General features: G+C 34.0%; 2 protein-coding genes and 2 long non-coding RNA genes across 6 annotated transcripts in view; 3 read left to right on the top strand and 1 right to left on the bottom strand.

Annotated features, from left to right (window-relative positions):
• The window catches only part of LOC127871974 (uncharacterized), a 341,340-nt gene that overhangs the window by 30,252 nt on the left and 291,621 nt on the right, over window positions 1-19,467 (bottom strand). The gene's annotated exons all lie outside the window — the stretch shown is intronic.
• On the top strand, window positions 6,427-7,173 carry LOC127872011 (uncharacterized). Its single transcript, XR_008045673.1, has 2 exons — window positions 6,427-6,845; window positions 7,103-7,173. It is a non-coding gene; the product is annotated as an uncharacterized LOC127872011 (long non-coding RNA).
• Window positions 7,914-9,142, top strand: LOC127872010 (uncharacterized). Its single transcript, XR_008045672.1, has 2 exons — window positions 7,914-8,465; window positions 8,608-9,142. It is a non-coding gene; the product is annotated as an uncharacterized LOC127872010 (long non-coding RNA).
• LOC127871978 (nose resistant to fluoxetine protein 6-like) lies at window positions 14,762-18,403 on the top strand. The gene has a single exon (XM_052415303.1). The coding sequence runs from the start codon at window positions 15,054-15,056 to the stop codon at window positions 17,163-17,165; it is 2,112 nt and encodes a 703-aa protein (XP_052271263.1). The 5' UTR covers window positions 14,762-15,053; the 3' UTR covers window positions 17,166-18,403.

Genomic DNA, 19,467 nt, shown 5'->3' with positions numbered 1-19,467 from the left:
AATGTTGCATACCTGATGACAACTGTGATCACCAGGCCTTAATTTCAATACTTCTAAGCTTGTTTTTGCCAACTGGATTTAAATGCTTTAGTTAAGATGCATAAAAATTCTCTTATCACCAAGTTAGAAGATCTTTACTGAAGTTTAAAGATTTCAAATGTCAGCAGTAATATATGTATCAATGTCAAGCATGTCAAGCATTTACAAACTGTTAAGTGCATATCTTAGGGTCTTAATATTCAAAGACATTAATGGTAATGTAATTCACAATCACGCCTCATTTAAACTCAGCTAAAATTACGTCCCTGCTTTAACCCCCCCCCCCAACAAATTAAGTCTGTGACTGTTTGATCTAAAGTTTAATTTGTATTGAACCATTTTATTATGACTTTGGATCAAAATTTAAATTATTCTAATTTTGGTACAGGCCTAATATATAGAGATGTGTATTTGAGATGTTGTCGCATAGCTCATTCAAATTAACAACGCCATTCGCAATTTGCCTCAATTACGTGAATTGTATTAACTGAGTAAATGTAGTTCATTACATGGTGGATTTGGCAAGTCAGTTCCATTCTAATATTGTCAATTCATCCATAAAATAAAGTATGATAAAAAGTACAACAAAGTCATGGATGAATTCAAGTCAAATTAAATTCTGTTTCTATATCTTTATGTACAGTTAATTTCTCTAAATTCATATCAATTTTACATTCACCAATTCGTTAGTGCATAAGTAAGATGAGAGACAGTCTTATTCCGCAAATAATTACACAGATGGACCTTTTCTCCATCCATTCACCTTGCGGTATGCTAACCAGCGAAAATATTACATACATGCAATACCTTCGATGGCCACAATGGCCACGTATGCAGATCTTATGTGAAAAAAGAACCAAGGAAAATGCATTGGATGGTCACGTGAGAAAATCATGTGAGCATAAAACAAATGAAAAGGTGGCGCCAGCAATTAACGAATGAGTATGAATCGAGTTTACCAATGATTAATTCTTTTGACATGCTTAAATTAAGGAAGTGACCAGCCCATCAAGTATAATTGAGCCTTGTACTGAGAAAACTAGGCATAATGATTTTGCGTAAAGTGTCGTCCCAGATAAGTCTGTGCAGTCTGCACAGGCTAATCAGGGACGACACTTTCCGCTTATCCTAGATTTTTGGTAAAAAGGGACTTCCTTTAAACAAAAAATACCGTTAAAGCGGAAAGTGTCATCCCTGATTAGCCTGTGAGGACTGCACAGGATAATCTGGGATGACACTTTAGGCACATGTATTAAGTCCTGTTTTCTCAGAACGTGACTCAATTTAACCCAGGGTGGCTGACAGTAAATGACATTTTAATCCAAGGGAACAGAAATATTATCTGAAAAGCAATGTGTGACTAACCATGTAAATGTTTTAGCAAAATTGAGTTATTACATTTATTCAATAATGTCCCCAAAATAATTAATTTTGGGAAATAACTATAAATGTTTTCTTTTACATGCTTCTATATGCTTAACATGACAATTAATTCATGAAATGTATTCCAATGCATGATAAATTATAACCATGGTTATTTAAGTTTTTTAAATCACTCAATTAACTTTTGACAAGTTCTAGTCTAAAATCTTTCTTATTTACCCAAGATTGACAGGTCTATCAAAGACTTAACCTTCTTTATTTAATGATGATTCAAACAGCTGGTGGGTTGTTTTAATATGCTCTAATAGGGCAGGTGTGTAATAGCAAATTTGTGTCATAGCAAATTTGTGTAAAAGCAAATTAACTCATTTAAAGTCTATTCAAGATAATTTGACATGTAAATATTTATACAGTATTGAACTGCTTATTTATTGCAAGACAATTTGACATGTAAATATTTATACAGTATCGTTCTGCTCATTTATTGTTTCATTCTAAATTTGGTAAAAGATCAGCAACTAGATAATATCAATTATATAATAATAATAATAACATTTATATAATCATAATAATAAGACTAATTGTATTTTCTACGAGTGAATTAAAATTGATATTCCAACGAATCCAACAAATGTTCTTTTTATTTTATGCTTTGTTTTCACCGTTTACTTACATTGTTAAAGAGTTTAACTGGAGATTTTCGCTGGAATAATGACGTCATTTCGTAAAAAAAATGACGTCATTTCACTGTAAAACAGTGAAAATTATCGATAATTTTCACTGTTATTTTTCACTGTTTGAAACAGTGAAATATCAGTTTTAATTCACTGATATTTCTCTATAAACCACCGGAAAGTTTAAAACAAATTTGAATATTTCTCTAGAAAGTCTCTACAAAACATTTTTAACAGGTTAAATACTGTCTTACGTCATAGTTATGACATTATGAACATGAACTTATTTGCTTGTATGTGTGTGACATAAAATTAACAAAACATTTTCTCCAAATAGGATTTATCTTTAATGGGAGGCAACTATTATCACAGCACTGTTATACACAGGGCACAATATTTGTGTCCCTTTGTAAAACAAATGGTGCATTTACTGTTGACAGGTACCATGATATATTTTCTATCTTAGTTTTGAATTAAATAACACACTGTAAGGATTAACAGATGAGAGTTTAGAAATCACTCCACTTTTCACTAGTGATTTACTTCCAATGCATCAAACTTCAATTAATTTTAAGCATTGCCTATCAATGGTTACATTCCCACATCTCACACAAATAGTTATCTTCTCGCAACTATCAAATACTGGTAATTTTTAGGAGCAACAAAATGACTGAAAATCTTTTGATACATGGTCCCAGAGGGTTTGAACTCATGCCCCCAAAAATTGTGCACTTCAATAATAATTTACATTACTGCATTACTTAAATATAGTGAGTACATGGGAATAGAAGAGCTTCATAAACATTTCATTTATAACTAGAGCTTTGTCACAGACGTGACGGATACCCCCACATGCTGCATTGACACACAATATTTTGCATGCTGTCTTCACAAAAGAAGAGAAGCTCATTTATGGCGATATTTAAGAATTATTATGCCACCCCTGCGAAATGTTGTTCTGCAGTTCACGAATAATTCGTGAACAGTTCATGAACTGTTCGTGAACTGAGTTCATGAATTGTTCACGAATAGTTCGTGAACAGAAAATGAGCCACGTCTGTGAAAAGTTCTTGAAATTTTAGTTCATGAACTGTTCATGAACACTAATGGAATGAAGTGTTCATGAAATATTCTTGAAACCTAATGGCATGAAGTGTTCATGAACTATTCTTGAACCCGTGTGGCATGAAGTGTTCATGAACTATTCTTGAACCATTATGGCATGAAATGTTCATGAACTATTCATGAACATCAATGGCATGAAGTGTTCTTGAACAGTTCATATACAACACAATTCTTGAAAAATTCTTCAGGGTTTTGCTGTTCACGAACAGTTCATGAACATTTTCCTTCTATTTTTCAATGGCTCATTTTCTGTTCACGAACTGTAAGTGAACAGTTCATGAACCATAGTTCTTCAAGAGTTCATGAACTGAGGTGGCATGAAGTGTTCATGAACTATTCATGAACAAGAATTTGTCAATTTATGCAAAGGTTATCATAAGTGTTACTAAAGCTCAACAAACAGGTCAGGGTAAGAAGAAACAAGTCTTGTATTAGCACTTAACATATTGATAGCAACATATAACAATTATTTAAATATAACACTAATAACTGAGATACAAGTGGTTTGATAATACTCTTTAAATTTCATAATACAACTTTGCACTATATGTTCATGAATAATTCATGTATTGAAAAGATTATGAATAGTCTCATTTTCAGTTCAAGAATCATTTACTAATCAATGGTTTCCCTGAAATGGTTACACTTACAGTGCCAAAGAACTTGAAATGGAACCAATGGCTGATCAGTTCAGCCGGTAATTTATTAAAGACTTACATTTTCAAATATAACATAAACCATGTGCCTTCCGTTTCAACTTCCTGTGTACACAATATTCTTTCTTTGTAAAAACAGCAATGCAATGTACATTGAGTTCTTGATATCATCTTAAACTGTTCTTGAAATAAGATGTCCTTAAAACGTTCTTAAACTTGTCTTTTAAGTCTTCCAAGAACCATGACAGATCCTTTTAAGAACATATTGGATTCTTAAAAAGTCCATCATACGTTCAAAAACATTGTGTAGACCTGTTTAAGAACATCAGAAGGAAACATGTTGTTCAAAAAAGTTCTTAAAGTGTTCAAGAATAGTTTAAGAATAATTCAAGAACAGGAAAGGTCCTTAAAAAGTTATTGAAGTGTTCCTGAAGGCAGTTCTTGAACAGTTCTTTTACAAATGTTCTTAAAATTCTCTAGAACAGGTCAAGAACACTAACTTACAGTGGTGAAAGCACTATGCATATTCATACTAACTTCACAGGTTTCACAAATCTACAAGATTTGTATGCTAGACATTTCAATATTACTTTCAAAAATATGTATGAAACATCTAGCACAAAGGAATTCATGAATTATTCATGATGGATCCTTAAAGTCTGTCTCAGAAAAGTCATTAGAAATACTTGTGCATGAAATGTTCATCACTAAGTATTTATGGTTAGATGAAGAACTGTTCATGAACTTTGAAATGTTCAACAATAATTCATAAACAGTTCATGAACATGTTTTAAGAACAGTTCATGTCCAAAAGTTCATGAACCAAGCTAAGGAACTTTTTCAGAACCGTTCATGAACAGTTCTTGATTGGCTTGAAGTGTTCATGAAATCATGAACAACATTTCGCCGAGGCATTAACATTTATGGCCATTTTGACTTTTGAACTATTGAATTCTTTCGCATGACACGCCGTCCAGTGACTGTGAACAAAATTAATGTACAGAGTCATTTTGAAATCTCACAATGAGTGACATAGTTATGACCTGGACAAGCTCATTTATAGCCATTTTTTACTTTTGACCTCCAAGTGTGACCTTGACCTTGGAGATATCGACGTCATTCTTTGGCATGACACACCGTCCAATGATTGTGAACACATGTACCGAGTAATTTTAAAATCTCACAATGAATGACATAGTTATGGCCCGGACAAGATCATTTATGGCCATTTATGACCTTTGAACTCAAAGTATGACCTTGACCTTGGAGATATCGACGTAATTCTTTCACATGACACACCGTCCAATGATGGTGAACAAATGTGTCAAATGATTTTAAAATCTCACAATCAACAACATAGTTATGGCCCCTTTTAGAGCTCGTCTTAGCAGTGATAAATACCCTTGTCAAATAAAAACGCACTTTTTACCAAAACACACATTTAGCGCACTTAAAAGTGCGTTAATTGTGTGTTTTTTGTTAATATGTGCGTTTTCAGTGTTCAAAAGTGTATTTAAGTGTGCTTTTTGTGCATTTTTTCTTTTCAAGTGCGTTATTTTAGTGAAAAAGTGCGTTTTTTGTGCGTTTTCTTCATCTGTAAGTGCGCTTTTGAGTGTAGATGTGAGCAAAATGTGTGTTTTTTATCTAAGAAGTGCGTCTTTTATTTAGGAAGTGTGTTTTTTGTGTGTTTTCTTCATCTGTAAGTGCGCTTTTGAGTGTAGATGTGAGCAGAATGTGTGTTTTTTATCTAAGAAGTGCGTCTTTTATTTAGGAAGTGCGTCTTTTATCTAAGAAGTGTGTTTTAAGGTTTACAGATGTGGGTTTTTTCTCACAAAAGTGCGTTTTTCTATTTTGATGTGCGTCTTTTTTAAGCATAAGTTAGTCTTTTATTTCATAAGTGCGTTTTTATCATATGATCTGTTTTAAACGGATGTATCTAAAAAGACACATGTTTAACACACTTCTTAAAAAGTGCGTCTTTAACAACCGTTTAGCAAATGTTGTACAGAAATTGAACAAGAAACAAAATTGTTGCAGGCTCTCACAATTTATTTACATCAAATGAATAAACATAGACATATATCTCAGTAACCTGTAATAATATAAGGGGCAGTTTGAATAATTACTGGTTGTCCATATTAACCTGTTTAATGTTTACATACTTTATCATACAATTTCAATGCATACCCTATTGCTTACGTTTTAATCTCAAACATTTCTACAAATTTCCACCTAAATCAGACAGTGTGTAACTAATTAAAAATATTGAAAGTGTCAAAAGTATTATGTGGGCTTGATAGTATCAATTATATTTCCTCAACATAAATAAGTATTTGACCTTTCTTATACTGATATTTATACCCTCTACCACATTGACCATAAACATACATTTTAAAAGGCAATTAAAATAATATGTATACTATTAATATTATTTGCTAAAACCATTCAGCATGCTATATTTAAATATTTACAATTAAATATAATGTGTTAAGGGTCCTGTGTATTATTCAATAAATATTTTGGTGTTTAAATGACTGCCGTATCAGTATTTCTCAAATTATGCAATTTTTGGCTTAGACACAGCATGGAATCAGATAAGAGAATAGCCAGTCCCTATCAGTCCTCCATCTAAGCCTAACTAAGGGGTGTTGATATACTTTTGATTTGTTCAGGCACCATCTATTTGAGAACCACTGATGGGAAGTTATTTTTTTGAAAACAAGCAGCATCAGCAACTGACTTTAAGCTAGAATTAAGACTTATTATTCTAGTGTAAAATGTCTTGAAATACTTTCAGCATGAAGTATTGTGTGATGAAAAAATGTGTATTTACTACAATGTGTAAATCAACAATAAGTTTGTTGCAAAGGAGATTAAAAGTGGGTGGTTAAAGACATATAAAGTGATATGGTCTAGTTCAACAACTGCCTGTATTTTTGGAATACTGAAGAACAGTCTGTTGTAACAGGTTCGTATTTTCAATTCTGCATCCCTTTTTTATTTAGTTTATTGAATTAATTATGATCATAATCATATTTATGTATTGTCACTGGGAAATGTAAATGGATGAGTAAATGTAATGCAATTTTAAAGAAAAACAACACCATTTGAATTATTATGGCTGTATTTTATGGTTATTGTCATCTTAAAGTTATTTATACCTATTTTTGGTCATTAATGAACAGATTTTTCCCCCATATTAAATGAGAACTTTTAAATTTAAAGGTTAAACCCCATGGTGACCGTGAAATTTACATTGATCAGAAGATCCTTTGGAAAGAATGTGCATCATCGCATCGCCTGCCAAAAAAGGGAGCAAAAGAGAGACTACCTGATGTATGGACCTGAATACCAGGTTTTACCCTGCACAAGCTGGCCGACATAAGGAGAACAGGAGTGGGAAAACCGCGCCCTCTCCTTGACCAAGAAAAGCTGGATTTGTTTAGAGGTAAAACTATACAGGGTACTGGTTATTGCATTTTAAAGGTGTCACAACTCCGACCAGTCCACACAGCAAAATGAGACCACATATCTTGGTACATTTTCGAACAGTATTTTCTATCAAACGTATTTATTTATGAAAAGCGTTAAGTCACATGTGATCAGGGGATTAAAATTGCAAAATAAACAACCAAAGACAACAATCAAACCAACTAGTTTTGATTTAAATTTATAATTTTTATAGCAACAAGATTACCATAACAGCAATATTCAACACTTACATTATAAAATATCTTTCAGGACCTGATCAAATGAGATCATGCACGAGACGCATGGCGCAAAGGCCATGACAGTATAATAGTTGCAAAGAAGTTTGACCGGCTGGTAACAGACTTGGAGAGAAAGATGAGAGCTGCACTCCGCCGCCTCAAAGAAATGCTGACAGGCCTTGATTGATATGCATCTTTCTTATTTATATAGCTGTTCGTGTGTATATACTGTACATGTTATTATAGTATGCTATTATTTTGTGTTTATTTATTAGCCGGATTTTTTTCGAAAAAATCTCGGCTTATAGATTGATGTTGTCGGGCGGGCGGGGGGGCGGGCGGGGTGGCGGCGTGCTCGAAAATGTTAAAGTTCTTATTTCATGGTATAACTTTGGTATGCTTGGACCTAGAGTCTTCAAACTTGACATGAAGGTTGGCCAGGATTAACAGATGACCACTGGTCATTTCAAGGTCATTCATTTGAAGGTCAAGGTCACTGTGACCTTCAATATAAAAAATGTTAAAGTTGTTATAACTTTGGTATGCTTGGACCTAGAGTCTTGAAACTTGACATGAAGGTTGGCCATAACTAGTTAGTAACCACTGGTCATTTCAAGGTCATTCATTTGAAGGTCAAGGTCACTGTGACCTTGAATGTAAAAATGTTAAAGTTCTTATTTCATGGTATAACTTTGGTATGCTTGGACCTAGAGTCTTCAAACTTGACATGAAGGTTGGCCAGGATTAACAGATGACCACTGGTCATTTCAAGGTCATTCATTTGAAGGTGAAGGTCACTGTGACCTTCAATATAAAAATGTTAAAGTTGTTATAACTTTGGTATGCTTGGACCTAGAGTCTTGAAACTTGACATGAAGGTTGGCCAGAACTAGTACACCACTGGACATTTCAAGGTCATTCATTTGAAGGTCAAGGTCACTGTGACCTTGAATGTAAAAATGTTAAAGTTGTTATAACTTTGGTATGCTTGGACCTAGAGTCTTGAAACTTGACATGAAGGTTGGCCAGAACTAGTAAGTAACCACTGGACATTTCAAGGTCATTCATTTGAAGGTCAAGGTCACTGTGACCTTGAATGTAAAAATGTTAAAGTTCTTATTTCATGTTATAACTTTGGTATGCTTGTACCTAGAGTCTTCAAACTTGAAATAAAGATTGGCCAGTACTAGAAGATGACCACTGGTCATTTCAATGTCATTCATTTGAAGGTCAAGGTCACTGTGACCTTAAATGTTAAAATGTTAAAATTGTTATAACTTTGGTATGCTTGGACATAGAGTCTTCAAACTTGACATGAAGGTTTGCAAGCACACTTAGATGACCACTGGTCATTTCAAGGTCATTCATTCTAAGGTCAAGGTCACTGTGACCTTGAATGTAAAAATGTCTGGATTTCTGTGTAGGTATGTGAAAGCAAAACAATAAATAGTATTATTTCATCTAAGTTTATTTTCTTACATTTGATAATGAAATTGATGGAAACTTCAAACAATATGTTACTAATTTGCTAATAAAAAAATTGAGATCAAACTTTCCTAATTGTCAATTCAAGTTCATATTTGTGACCTTAAATGTTATTGTTGTTCATGTATATGCATGCATTCAAAACATAACACAAGGTTTGCTCATGCCTTGAAAAGTACTTACATTTCATTTTGACCTTTGAACAATATTTCAGTAATTTAAGTATTGCATTGACAAAAACACGAAAGGTACTTTCCTGTCATTTAAATCAAAAATCCGGCTTCAATGCGGTCATCTCCGACCGCGGAACTCTTGTAATCAAATTATGTTTATATTTATTTCATCAAATTGCCATTGATATTTAATTACTCATGTATGTTAAAAAATGTTGGTGTACATTAAAGTATAAAATTGAATTATCTTGTAATTATTAAAATACACAAATATATATGTTTATATAATTATTGGTTTTTATTGCATATCTGAATTTAAAAAAACTTTTAACAGCATATAAATGAATAAACTGTTAAGGCAAAAGATGCACCTTTAACGCACATGTGTGCTTTTTGTGAGTGCATTTTTTGCTGCCATTCATGTGCGTAAATTGTGCGTTTTGTGTGGGTCATAACTGCGCTTAATGTGCGTTAAATGTGCGCTTTTTGTGAGTTAAATGTGCGCTTTTTTATTTAAAAAGCGCACATTTAACGCACATAAAAGCGCACATTTAACACACATGTGCACTTTTATGTGGGTTATAACTGCGCTTTTCGTGAGTTAAATGTGCGCTTTTTAAATAAAAAAGCGCACATTTAACTCACAAAAAGCGCACATTTAACGCACTTAAAAGCGCACATTTTACACACACAAATGGCAGTCAAAAACGCACTTATAAAAAGCGCACGTTTAACGCACATTTAACGCACATAAAAGCGCACTTTAACACACATGTGCGCTTTAATGTGGGTAAAAAGTGCGCTTTTAAGTGCGTTAAATGTGCGCTTTTTAAATGAAAAAAGTGCACATTTAACACACAAAAAGCGCACATTTAACGCACTTAAAAGCGCACTTTTTACACACATAAACGGTAGTCAAAAATGCACTTATATAAAAAGCGCATGTTTAACGCACATTTAACGCACATAAAAGCGCACATTGAACACACTTATAAAAAGCGCACGTTTAACGCACATAAAGCGCACATTTACATTTATCCACAAAAAGCGCACATTTTCTTGTTTGTTTTTGTTAAAAACTCACTCGGTAAGAAAAAGCGCACAAAAAACGCAGTGCCAATACCGCCACGTTTAACACACGCAAAACGTACTTAAAACGTACATTTCACACACTTTTTTGAGAAGGGTACCCAGAAGATGCAGGCTGTTATATGTTTGTTCTACTAATATTATGTTATAGAGGTTCTGATTTAAGGAGCAAAGCTTATGCAAATTTTAAACAATATTATAAAAAATCTAGTGAAAACTTCATGTTATTAAAAGCAATTCATGCAAGTTGGAATACCCTCATTTACCAGTAAAAAGTTCTACTAAGAAATACTCTGTCGTGACTGACATTTTACACACATTATGATTACCGTAAATCTACGAATATAATACGCACTTTTTTACCTGCCGATTTTTTCTTCAAGTAGGGGGTGCGTATAATATAAGAGTTTAGAGCAGAACAAAATATTTCCTGAACAAATTTTCAACTTAATTGCTGTTATTCGCTTCACTGCAGCCATTTTGAACTACACCATTACATCAAAGGGGTGCAACAGGGCTCGCACTGTTGTTCGCCATTTGAGTCATTTGCGAAAATATTGAGAATTTGGCTCAATAAAAATCTTATTTGTTAAAATGCAAAAATCTAGTAATATTTCATTGAAAACATCTGCCATTTATATCGGACTGGTTTTCTATATTTGTCTCTTTGTTTTAAAGAAAGTGTTCGCCATTCGAACAGTAAACGAAACCCGGTCTGTACCCGATTATGAGACATCGCTTGACCTTATTGTTATTGAAGTGAACACTGTAGCTGGCCAATCAACATTCAGCTCGCTTACACATGAAATGACGTTGTCGAATGAAATGTGAGAACGGAAGGAGCTATCGGATAATATTGGGTCATCCATGCGCAGACACTGTATACTTTGAATACACAGCTAATATTGTTGTCTGCCTACAAAATAGCGACTGGACGCTAAGTAGTATAAAGAGATTAGCAAATGAAAAAAAAACAACTTACAATAACCGTTAATAAATATTTCTTAGCTGACCAAAATTTATCTTTCTACCGCATATTTACCATATCTGAAGTAAAGAGTGGTAATTAAATAATTAGTTTTATGATGCTAATAGAGTCTATTACACCTGTCTGCCGATTGCCGCATTAAATTGAAAGGTGATAATTAATTAATTTGTTTTTTACTCCCAAACTAGCCTTAATGACAGCAGCGTATTTCAATTAACTAGATCATGAAAAACACGTGCGGTTTAATTGTATTTTAAGTTATATTAAAGTATCAAGTTTGTTACTCGAAAAAAGAAAAAGTAATTCATCTAGACAACTATAAAAACGGAAGTAACCATTTTGTCTTCTTATTACTTTATTATTATTATAATTATTATCGTCCCGAATATTGTCAAATTGAATTAAATGTGGAAACAAAAAACAGCGTCTCTGCTTCTTTCTTTTGTAATTATGACTGCTTGACCCGGATGTCAGCAAGGGGCCCGTGTGTATCGGTAACAATCAATGGTAATATAAACAATAGACAGAGATATTTATTATGCAACTGTCATAACAACAGCACTATATCACATCCCGATCAATATACCGGGGTAACAGATAGTTGACAACACCAAATTGATTTGCTATTTTCACAGCACAAAAATATATTGACACATTTTTTCGGAAATGGCTGATTTTGGACACTGAATTTTTTAGTGCGTATTTTACTCGGATTTTCAATTTTTATCCATAAATTTTGACCAAACTCGGGAGTGCGTATTATGCACGAGGGCGTATTATATTCGTGTATTTACGGTAAGTTAAAGTGTTTATATTTCCAGTGTGATAGATTGTTGTATCAATTACTGGAAAGGTAGGCAATAAACATTTGCAGAATTCTTTTTATTAAAATACTTCACTTGTCTCAATTATCCTTTTCCAGTATTCATATTGAATGTGATCACACTGACATACACATTTTTTTATGCTGTTAACATTTTTTTTTTACATTTTATTACATGGTACTCATTGGCTGATAACTTCACAATAAAGCTATTTATAATAATTTTCTAAAAGGTTCTAAATTATTATGTAAATAAAACATGAACAATTTGACATTTTAACTTTTTAAGATTTAACTCTCACTGGAGAGCTGTCCCTTTATTAATGTTCTCTTTTTTTCCAGATACCACATTCTTGTCCCTTCATAAAAAGCTCTAGGTATAGCATATGCATGCAATTACCTCAGATGCACGTGAAGAACTACAAAGCTACCAATATACATGTAGCTGATTATATGAGCAATAGCATTGTCACCGGTGAGGATATAGTACATAATTTTACACACAAATCTTCACATGATAACTGCTGACTTAAAGGAGCATGTTGAAGGCACTTCCCTTTTTACAGACATGTATTACAACACTGTGGGTTCAACACTAACTAAGGAGTCTCAATATAATTACAGCGATTTTTTCCCTTCGTTATAAAGTACCAGAAAACGGCACTTTCCCAAAGAAGAGACAAGAGATGTGTTTGTCAGAAACACAATGCCCCCTATTGCGCCGCTTTGAAGCCATAAATTTGACTTTTGACCTTGAAGGATGACCTTGACCTTTCACCTCTCAAAATGTGCAGCTCCATGAGATACACATGCATGCCAAATATCAAGTTGCTATCTTTAATATTGCAAAAGTTATGAAGAAGGTTAAAGTTTTGGTTAAAGTTTTTTAATTTGTTTTTTTGACCTTTGACCTTGAAGGATGACCTTGACCTTGACCTTTCACCACTCAAAATGTGCAGCTCCATGAGATACACATGCATGCCAAATATCAAGTTGCTATCTTGAATATTGCAAAAGTTATGACCAAGGTTAAATTTTTGGTTTTAGTTTTGGGACACACACACACATACAATGACTGACAGGCCAAAAACAATATACCCCCGATCTTTTGATCCGGGGGCATAAAAACTACCCATTTCCCAATTGCTGTCAAAAAATTCCCAATTGAAGGTTTCTAAAAAAACAAACAAAAAAAACAAAATCTTTTTTTTAATAAAAACCTATGCAGCTCTATTGCTTGAACCTAAGTTAATATAATATTGACAACTTGACAACATTTAGTAAAGTATTTGGGAGCAAAAACTCAAATACACCAATTTCCTAATATGAAGATTTCACAACGCGAATTCTCCCAATGTCAGGGTTTTTCTCGCACAATTTTCCCAATTGGGCAAAACAAATCGCTGATTATACTGTCATTTCTTACAAATTAAGGTTCACATGGAAGTGAGTTCTATACCCTCTTGTGGTTTTGTATTTAACCTGCTGTTTGTTTACTTTCATCTTATTTCTTTCTATGCATATTGCCAATTTCTATTAGCTGCGCTCTTAAGTACAACACCATGGGACAACCATTTACACACATGCATTAAGCCCTGTTTTCGAGGCTCACATAGTTTTAGCAGCTGCTTTTGAGTTTACATCTGTTTAACATTTTAGTCATCTTTTTGACATTGTACTGCAGCTATAAGGCATTCAGGGTTTGTTTTGGCCCGATTTTATAGCTGAAATTCAACTATATTCCCAATCGCAAAAAGTATACTTTTTTCCCAAAATTTGCTAAAAAAATTCCAAATTGGGAAAAAAAGGCTAATGACATCCGCTGTTTTGCTTTTTAACAAAGTGTAGTCCGATCCGGTCTCGTGTAGTCCGATCCAGTCTCGTATGGGTTTTAGACTATACCTCTATTTGGATTACGTCAGCATTATTCGTGTGCACGGTATTGTCCGTGTTGTTCAGGCGCTTATTATATTTGCAATGAAATTCAAGCGTTTTGTGATTCGGCTGAATGGAAAACAAAGATGTAGCACAATTCAAAACAGGTATTATAGGAGTATACCTCTTCGAAATACTATGTGAAAAAGAATCCTAAGCAAAAACCTCGCGGCAAAACAAAAACTGTTGATTTCAAAAAGTACAAGTCTTCCCATTGAAACTCCTTCCATTGTTAATGACAGTAATTTAATAACATTAAGTGACTCTTTTGCATGGTCATCATCATCATGGTTGATTTCCGAAAGCAAAGTGCTGACTGATTCCCTGTGAAAAGCCCTCAATTACCGAAGAGCACTCATTCATGTAGATTTAAATCCCAATTTATTTTTCCAATTTCTTGAAAATGCCCATAAAATTCCCAATTTCAAAGGGCTATCTTCCCAAAAAGCTGAAAAAAACACCTGGTTTGCATGTTTTCCTCTTTAGCTTAACCCACGAAAAATGTCAGTGTAACATTTTTGGTAAGCTGATGATTAAATAAACCTAAATCTTCAATAGGTCTCTTAATTTTTTTTCAATATTTACAACTTAACCTTTAACTTCTGGTTAAAAGGTATCTTATCACAAAATAAAATGAGCTATATCCTGACCCATGTTTATATTTAGCAATACAGCTGATAATCAGAATAGGAAGCCTATTTAAAGCATTGAATCATGCAGGTTACACATATCAATGAAACATTAGGTTTTAAACATTCAAGGAACATTAATTTATAAAAAAAATAATCATTTTTTAGCATAAGATCTACCGTATTTTTAAGCAAGTGGGGAAATGTTGCCATACAAGAAGACGAACTAGAATAAAACACAAACTCTATTTTCACAGGGAATCAAATGTGCACACTGTTGAAGAAGAAAAACAGTAAGTTCAAACATAATTCGTCAAGTGATTATATTAAAACACAAAGAAACCATGACAAAGTTATTTTGTGCCTTACTTCTGATGGCATATTTGTTCACAATCAATGGACTGAAAGAACATGAATGGAACATGGGACTGAAAAAGAGAGACAACCTGCAAAAATTTGACTCTGCGGCTAAGGAGTTTGCAAGTGGTGGTAAAACTTTATTCACATACCTAACTGAAGGCTTCGAAAATGTTTACAGTTTGTCCGAGTCACCCCAAAATGTAAGCTTTCAGTGTTTCAATGACACAGCCAAGATTTTGGTGGATCTTGAAAACAAAGAAGATTATGCAGAAAAGTTCTTTGATGCTGAAGCCAAAATCCCACCTGGGATTCTTGAGGGCCAAACAGCTTGGACTGGGGACTACCAAGAATGTTTAAGCATTAAGTCCTACAGGACCAAAAACGCACACAATAGTCACCAGTTTGCTGGAAAATATTTTACTGTAAGCTACAAGAAACGGCTCTTCCTTGGTATATGCATGCCCAACTCGTGTGATAAAAATAACGTTCAAGAATTACTGGGAACTGTCGTTCCCACAGCAGACATTTCTGGCGTGTACACAACAGACAGAAACAAAATTGACACTAGCACTATCATGGCATTTGTGGTACTAAGCATTATACTGGCTATCGTCATAATAGGCACGGCAGTTGATTACTTTGAGACAATGTACAACAAACATTTGCAGGAGAGTAAAATAAACGGGTACACCCAAATTGATGAACAGTTGTCAGAAAATACAGGTCTTCTGGCAGATAAAAAAGGCTATGACAAAAGCACATTCAGAGGTACTTTATTGAAAGTTTTACAGTCATTTTCAATTTTTAACAACACTAGAAAACTAATGAGTACTGAAACAGCCAATGGGCCCTTGGCTTGCCTGAATGGTTTGCGAGTAATAAGCATGTGGTGGGTAATACAGGGTCACACTTACGGCTTCACAACTCTGGTCCTTAAAAACCCACTATTTGTTTATTCAACCGTTATCCCTAGATTCTCATTCCAAGCCATCTTAAACGGTACTTACTCGGTCGATACTTTCTTCTTTCTCAGTGGATTGCTAGTTTGCTATTTGGCCTTAAAAGAGCTGTCAGAACGTGGCAGAATCAACTGGTTTTACTACATATTGCACAGGTACTGGAGGTTGACCCCAGTGTATGCAATATGCCTCATGTTTTTCACGACAATTTACAGACTGTTAGTATCAGGCCCATTCCACTGGGTAGCGTTGGATCCTGATGGTCCTCTGTACCATGCAGTGGAGCAATGTAGAAATTATTGGTGGTCAAATCTTCTGTACATTAACAACCTGTACCCTAACTATGGCCAGGACGGCTGTTTTGCCTGGGCATGGTATCTGGCCAATGACATGCAATTCTACATCGCCTTAAGCCCATGGGTAATAATCCTGCTTCACCGTTATAGAAAAAGAGGCATAGCTTTCTGCCTCTTCCTGATAGTATCTTCCATAGCATCTAAATGCATTGTTGCTGATTATTATGAGATGAATCAACAGGGCCAGGTCACAAAGCACACTGATGAAAAATGGGCTAAATCAGACCCACTGTACACTAAACCATACGCAAGATGGTCTGTCTATATTGTAGGAATGCTAACAGGGTATTTCTTACACTATACGAAATGCCAAATGCGAATGAACAAACTAGTCACATGGTTGGGGTGGGCATTGTCAATAGCCATGGGAATGTCTGTAATTTATGGGCTTTACTACTACAACAGCCACCCAGGCACTGTGATGGGCAAAACAGGGACTCTGTTCTATCTTTCATGCGCCCGAACAACCTGGGCAGTAGCTCTGGCGTGGCTTGTGATTGCATGTGCTACCGGTCATGGCGGTTGGATTAATAACATTCTTAAATGGAAATTCTGGGCTCCTATGGGCCGGCTTACGTACACAGCATACCTTATACACCCTATGATACTGTTTGGGTATTATTTGAACCTTTTGTCACCCCTTGAGTATACAGACATCACAATGGTTTATATGTTTATAGGCAATTTAATTCTTTCATACGCGGGTGCATACATAGTATCCATGGCCTTTGAAGCTCCCATGATGAATTTAGAGAAATTAATTCTCGGAAAGTCAAAGTAAAGACTCTAACCAACATCTAAACATTTTTTTTGTGATTTGTCCGTCAATGTCAATAAGCCTTATTATCTATACATGTAAGTCTCGTTACATTGTTTTGAGTAAAAGGAAATCACTCTACAATTATAATTATTTGTTCCTATTACTCCAGGCAAATTGACTGATAACAAACCAATTTGCACCTAAGCTTAAAACTATCAGCACATTTAGAATCCAATTGTTATTTGTGAGAGTTAGCTCACAAATAATGCAGATGCAATTTTGCAAATCAGTATTGGCTTAGCTATGCTAGGAACCGTAACCCGTGACTGCCTGTGTGGATAACTGCAGTAAAATTAAGCAGACGACGAATGCTAAAAGCGTCTGCTCTAACCACCACATCTGCCTGTTCTCACTGGTACAATACATAGTGTGTATTTAACAGCTTGTACGACAACATTGGCCAGTGTAGTGTTTATCATTGAAATCTGTACATATTGGCTGCTTTCAGGGAAAATGGGGCTTAAATTGCATGTCAAATAAGATTAGCCTGTGCACACTGTAGCTGTATCAATGATTTGAAAAAAAACCACATCTCACCCTGTAAGACACACTCTTTATAAATAGCGTCAAAAAAGTGTGTGAATGCCTTAATTTGATTCTTAATGTTCATGTTTTCAACTAAGAGTGTTTGTATCTCAATTTTTTCTTTAAATATTGGTATCAATTTTGAGTACACACGTATATAAACAGGCATTTTATATTTATTTCCATGTTTTGACATGAAATTGATTGCCAGATTGTCGATTCTTCTATTTGATTGATTTTTCATATTCTTCTATTTGATTGATTTTTCATATTATTGTTTGCTTGTAAAATGTGTTATTTTGTAGGGAAATGTTTGTGTTGTTGACTTAATATTGTAAGGTTTCATATTTTCTTGTTAATTATTTTATAGTTAATGGTTCTACCTGGTTAAAAAAAACGAACTGTTTTTTCCTACGACATTGCAATTCTGTTAATTGTTTGATTCAATTTTTTCATTGTTTCTAATAAAAGTATTAGTTTTGTTATATTGCTTCTATGTTATACCATGCTTCCAAATTGTTTAAAAATATTATGTGAGTTTTTTTTTTATATATATTGCCTCTTATGTTGGCATCTGTTTAACCTCTAACATATTGAACAAAATTCTGTGTGTTTCTTGTTGAAGATTGCAATTTTTGTTGACATTTCTTAAACATGATTAAATTTTTAAACGGTGTAGTGTTTTGTTGTAATTTTTCTACCATTTATAAGCTACATTTACGAGTATATAAAAATAAATGTTGGTGAATCCAAATCAGAAAAAATTGTAACAAGAGGGCTATGGGCTCTAAAGCTGCCCGAGTTGATGTTGGTATATTTTCCTATTTTTGTTATGTTTTTGTTATGTGTCACAAAAAAAGTGATTATGAGTCAAAATATGTTTGTATTTATGTCAGATGTGCAAATAATTTGGTCAATATCGGTCAAGAAATGCCCAAATTCAGTACAAAGATAGGGCTTTTCAATTTCTATATTTAAACACGCGTGGGTCACATGTAAAACCACATGACCATTGCATCATTGTTTACAACAATGAATAATCAATTAATTACCTTTTTACAATAGGACAAGCAAAAAGACAGGACATTATAAGCAGCGTAATGTTTTTTGCAGCGTGATTTTTTGTCAATATCTATGCAAATTACTGGACAAATTTCAATAAACTTTCATCAAGCTTGATAAAAACTACTTTTGTTTTCAATCCACAAATCGGCCTTATTGAAAATTCGCTCTGATCTGAGAAATCGTTTTTATGCAATCAGCTTGCATTCTGACTATTTATGAACATTATATTGACAATACACAATGATCCTCGTTTATCCATTAAGACAAAAACATGTTTTATACACTGCAACACCGATAATCGCTGTTGGTGGGGTCCAAAGATCGCAAGCGCGATATATCCGGCGCGCGATATAACTCGAGAAATGTCTAACTTAATTGTATTGCAGTTAATTTGTCGAATTACCCAAATGCTTTCATTTTATATACCGCACTGCCACATATTTGTATAGTAATAGTTGCAAACCAATTCTACAATAAACATTTTCATAACTACATATATACGTATCAGTATTTATCATAAAAACAAAAATGTAAATTATATTTTTTATGTACGATCGCTCGAGAATCAGCTAAAAAGATGAATTCTTGCCGTAAAAAACATATAAAATATAATTGTGTGCATAGATTCGAATTTACCCTCATAAATAGTCCTAATGAAGAAACTGATACAGCG

The sequence above is a fragment of the Dreissena polymorpha genome, chromosome 3 (genome assembly GCF_020536995.1).
Source record: "Dreissena polymorpha isolate Duluth1 chromosome 3, UMN_Dpol_1.0, whole genome shotgun sequence".
Lineage (NCBI taxonomy): Eukaryota > Metazoa > Mollusca > Bivalvia > Myida > Dreissenidae > Dreissena > Dreissena polymorpha.
This window is presented reverse-complemented; position numbering and strand designations above follow the sequence as displayed.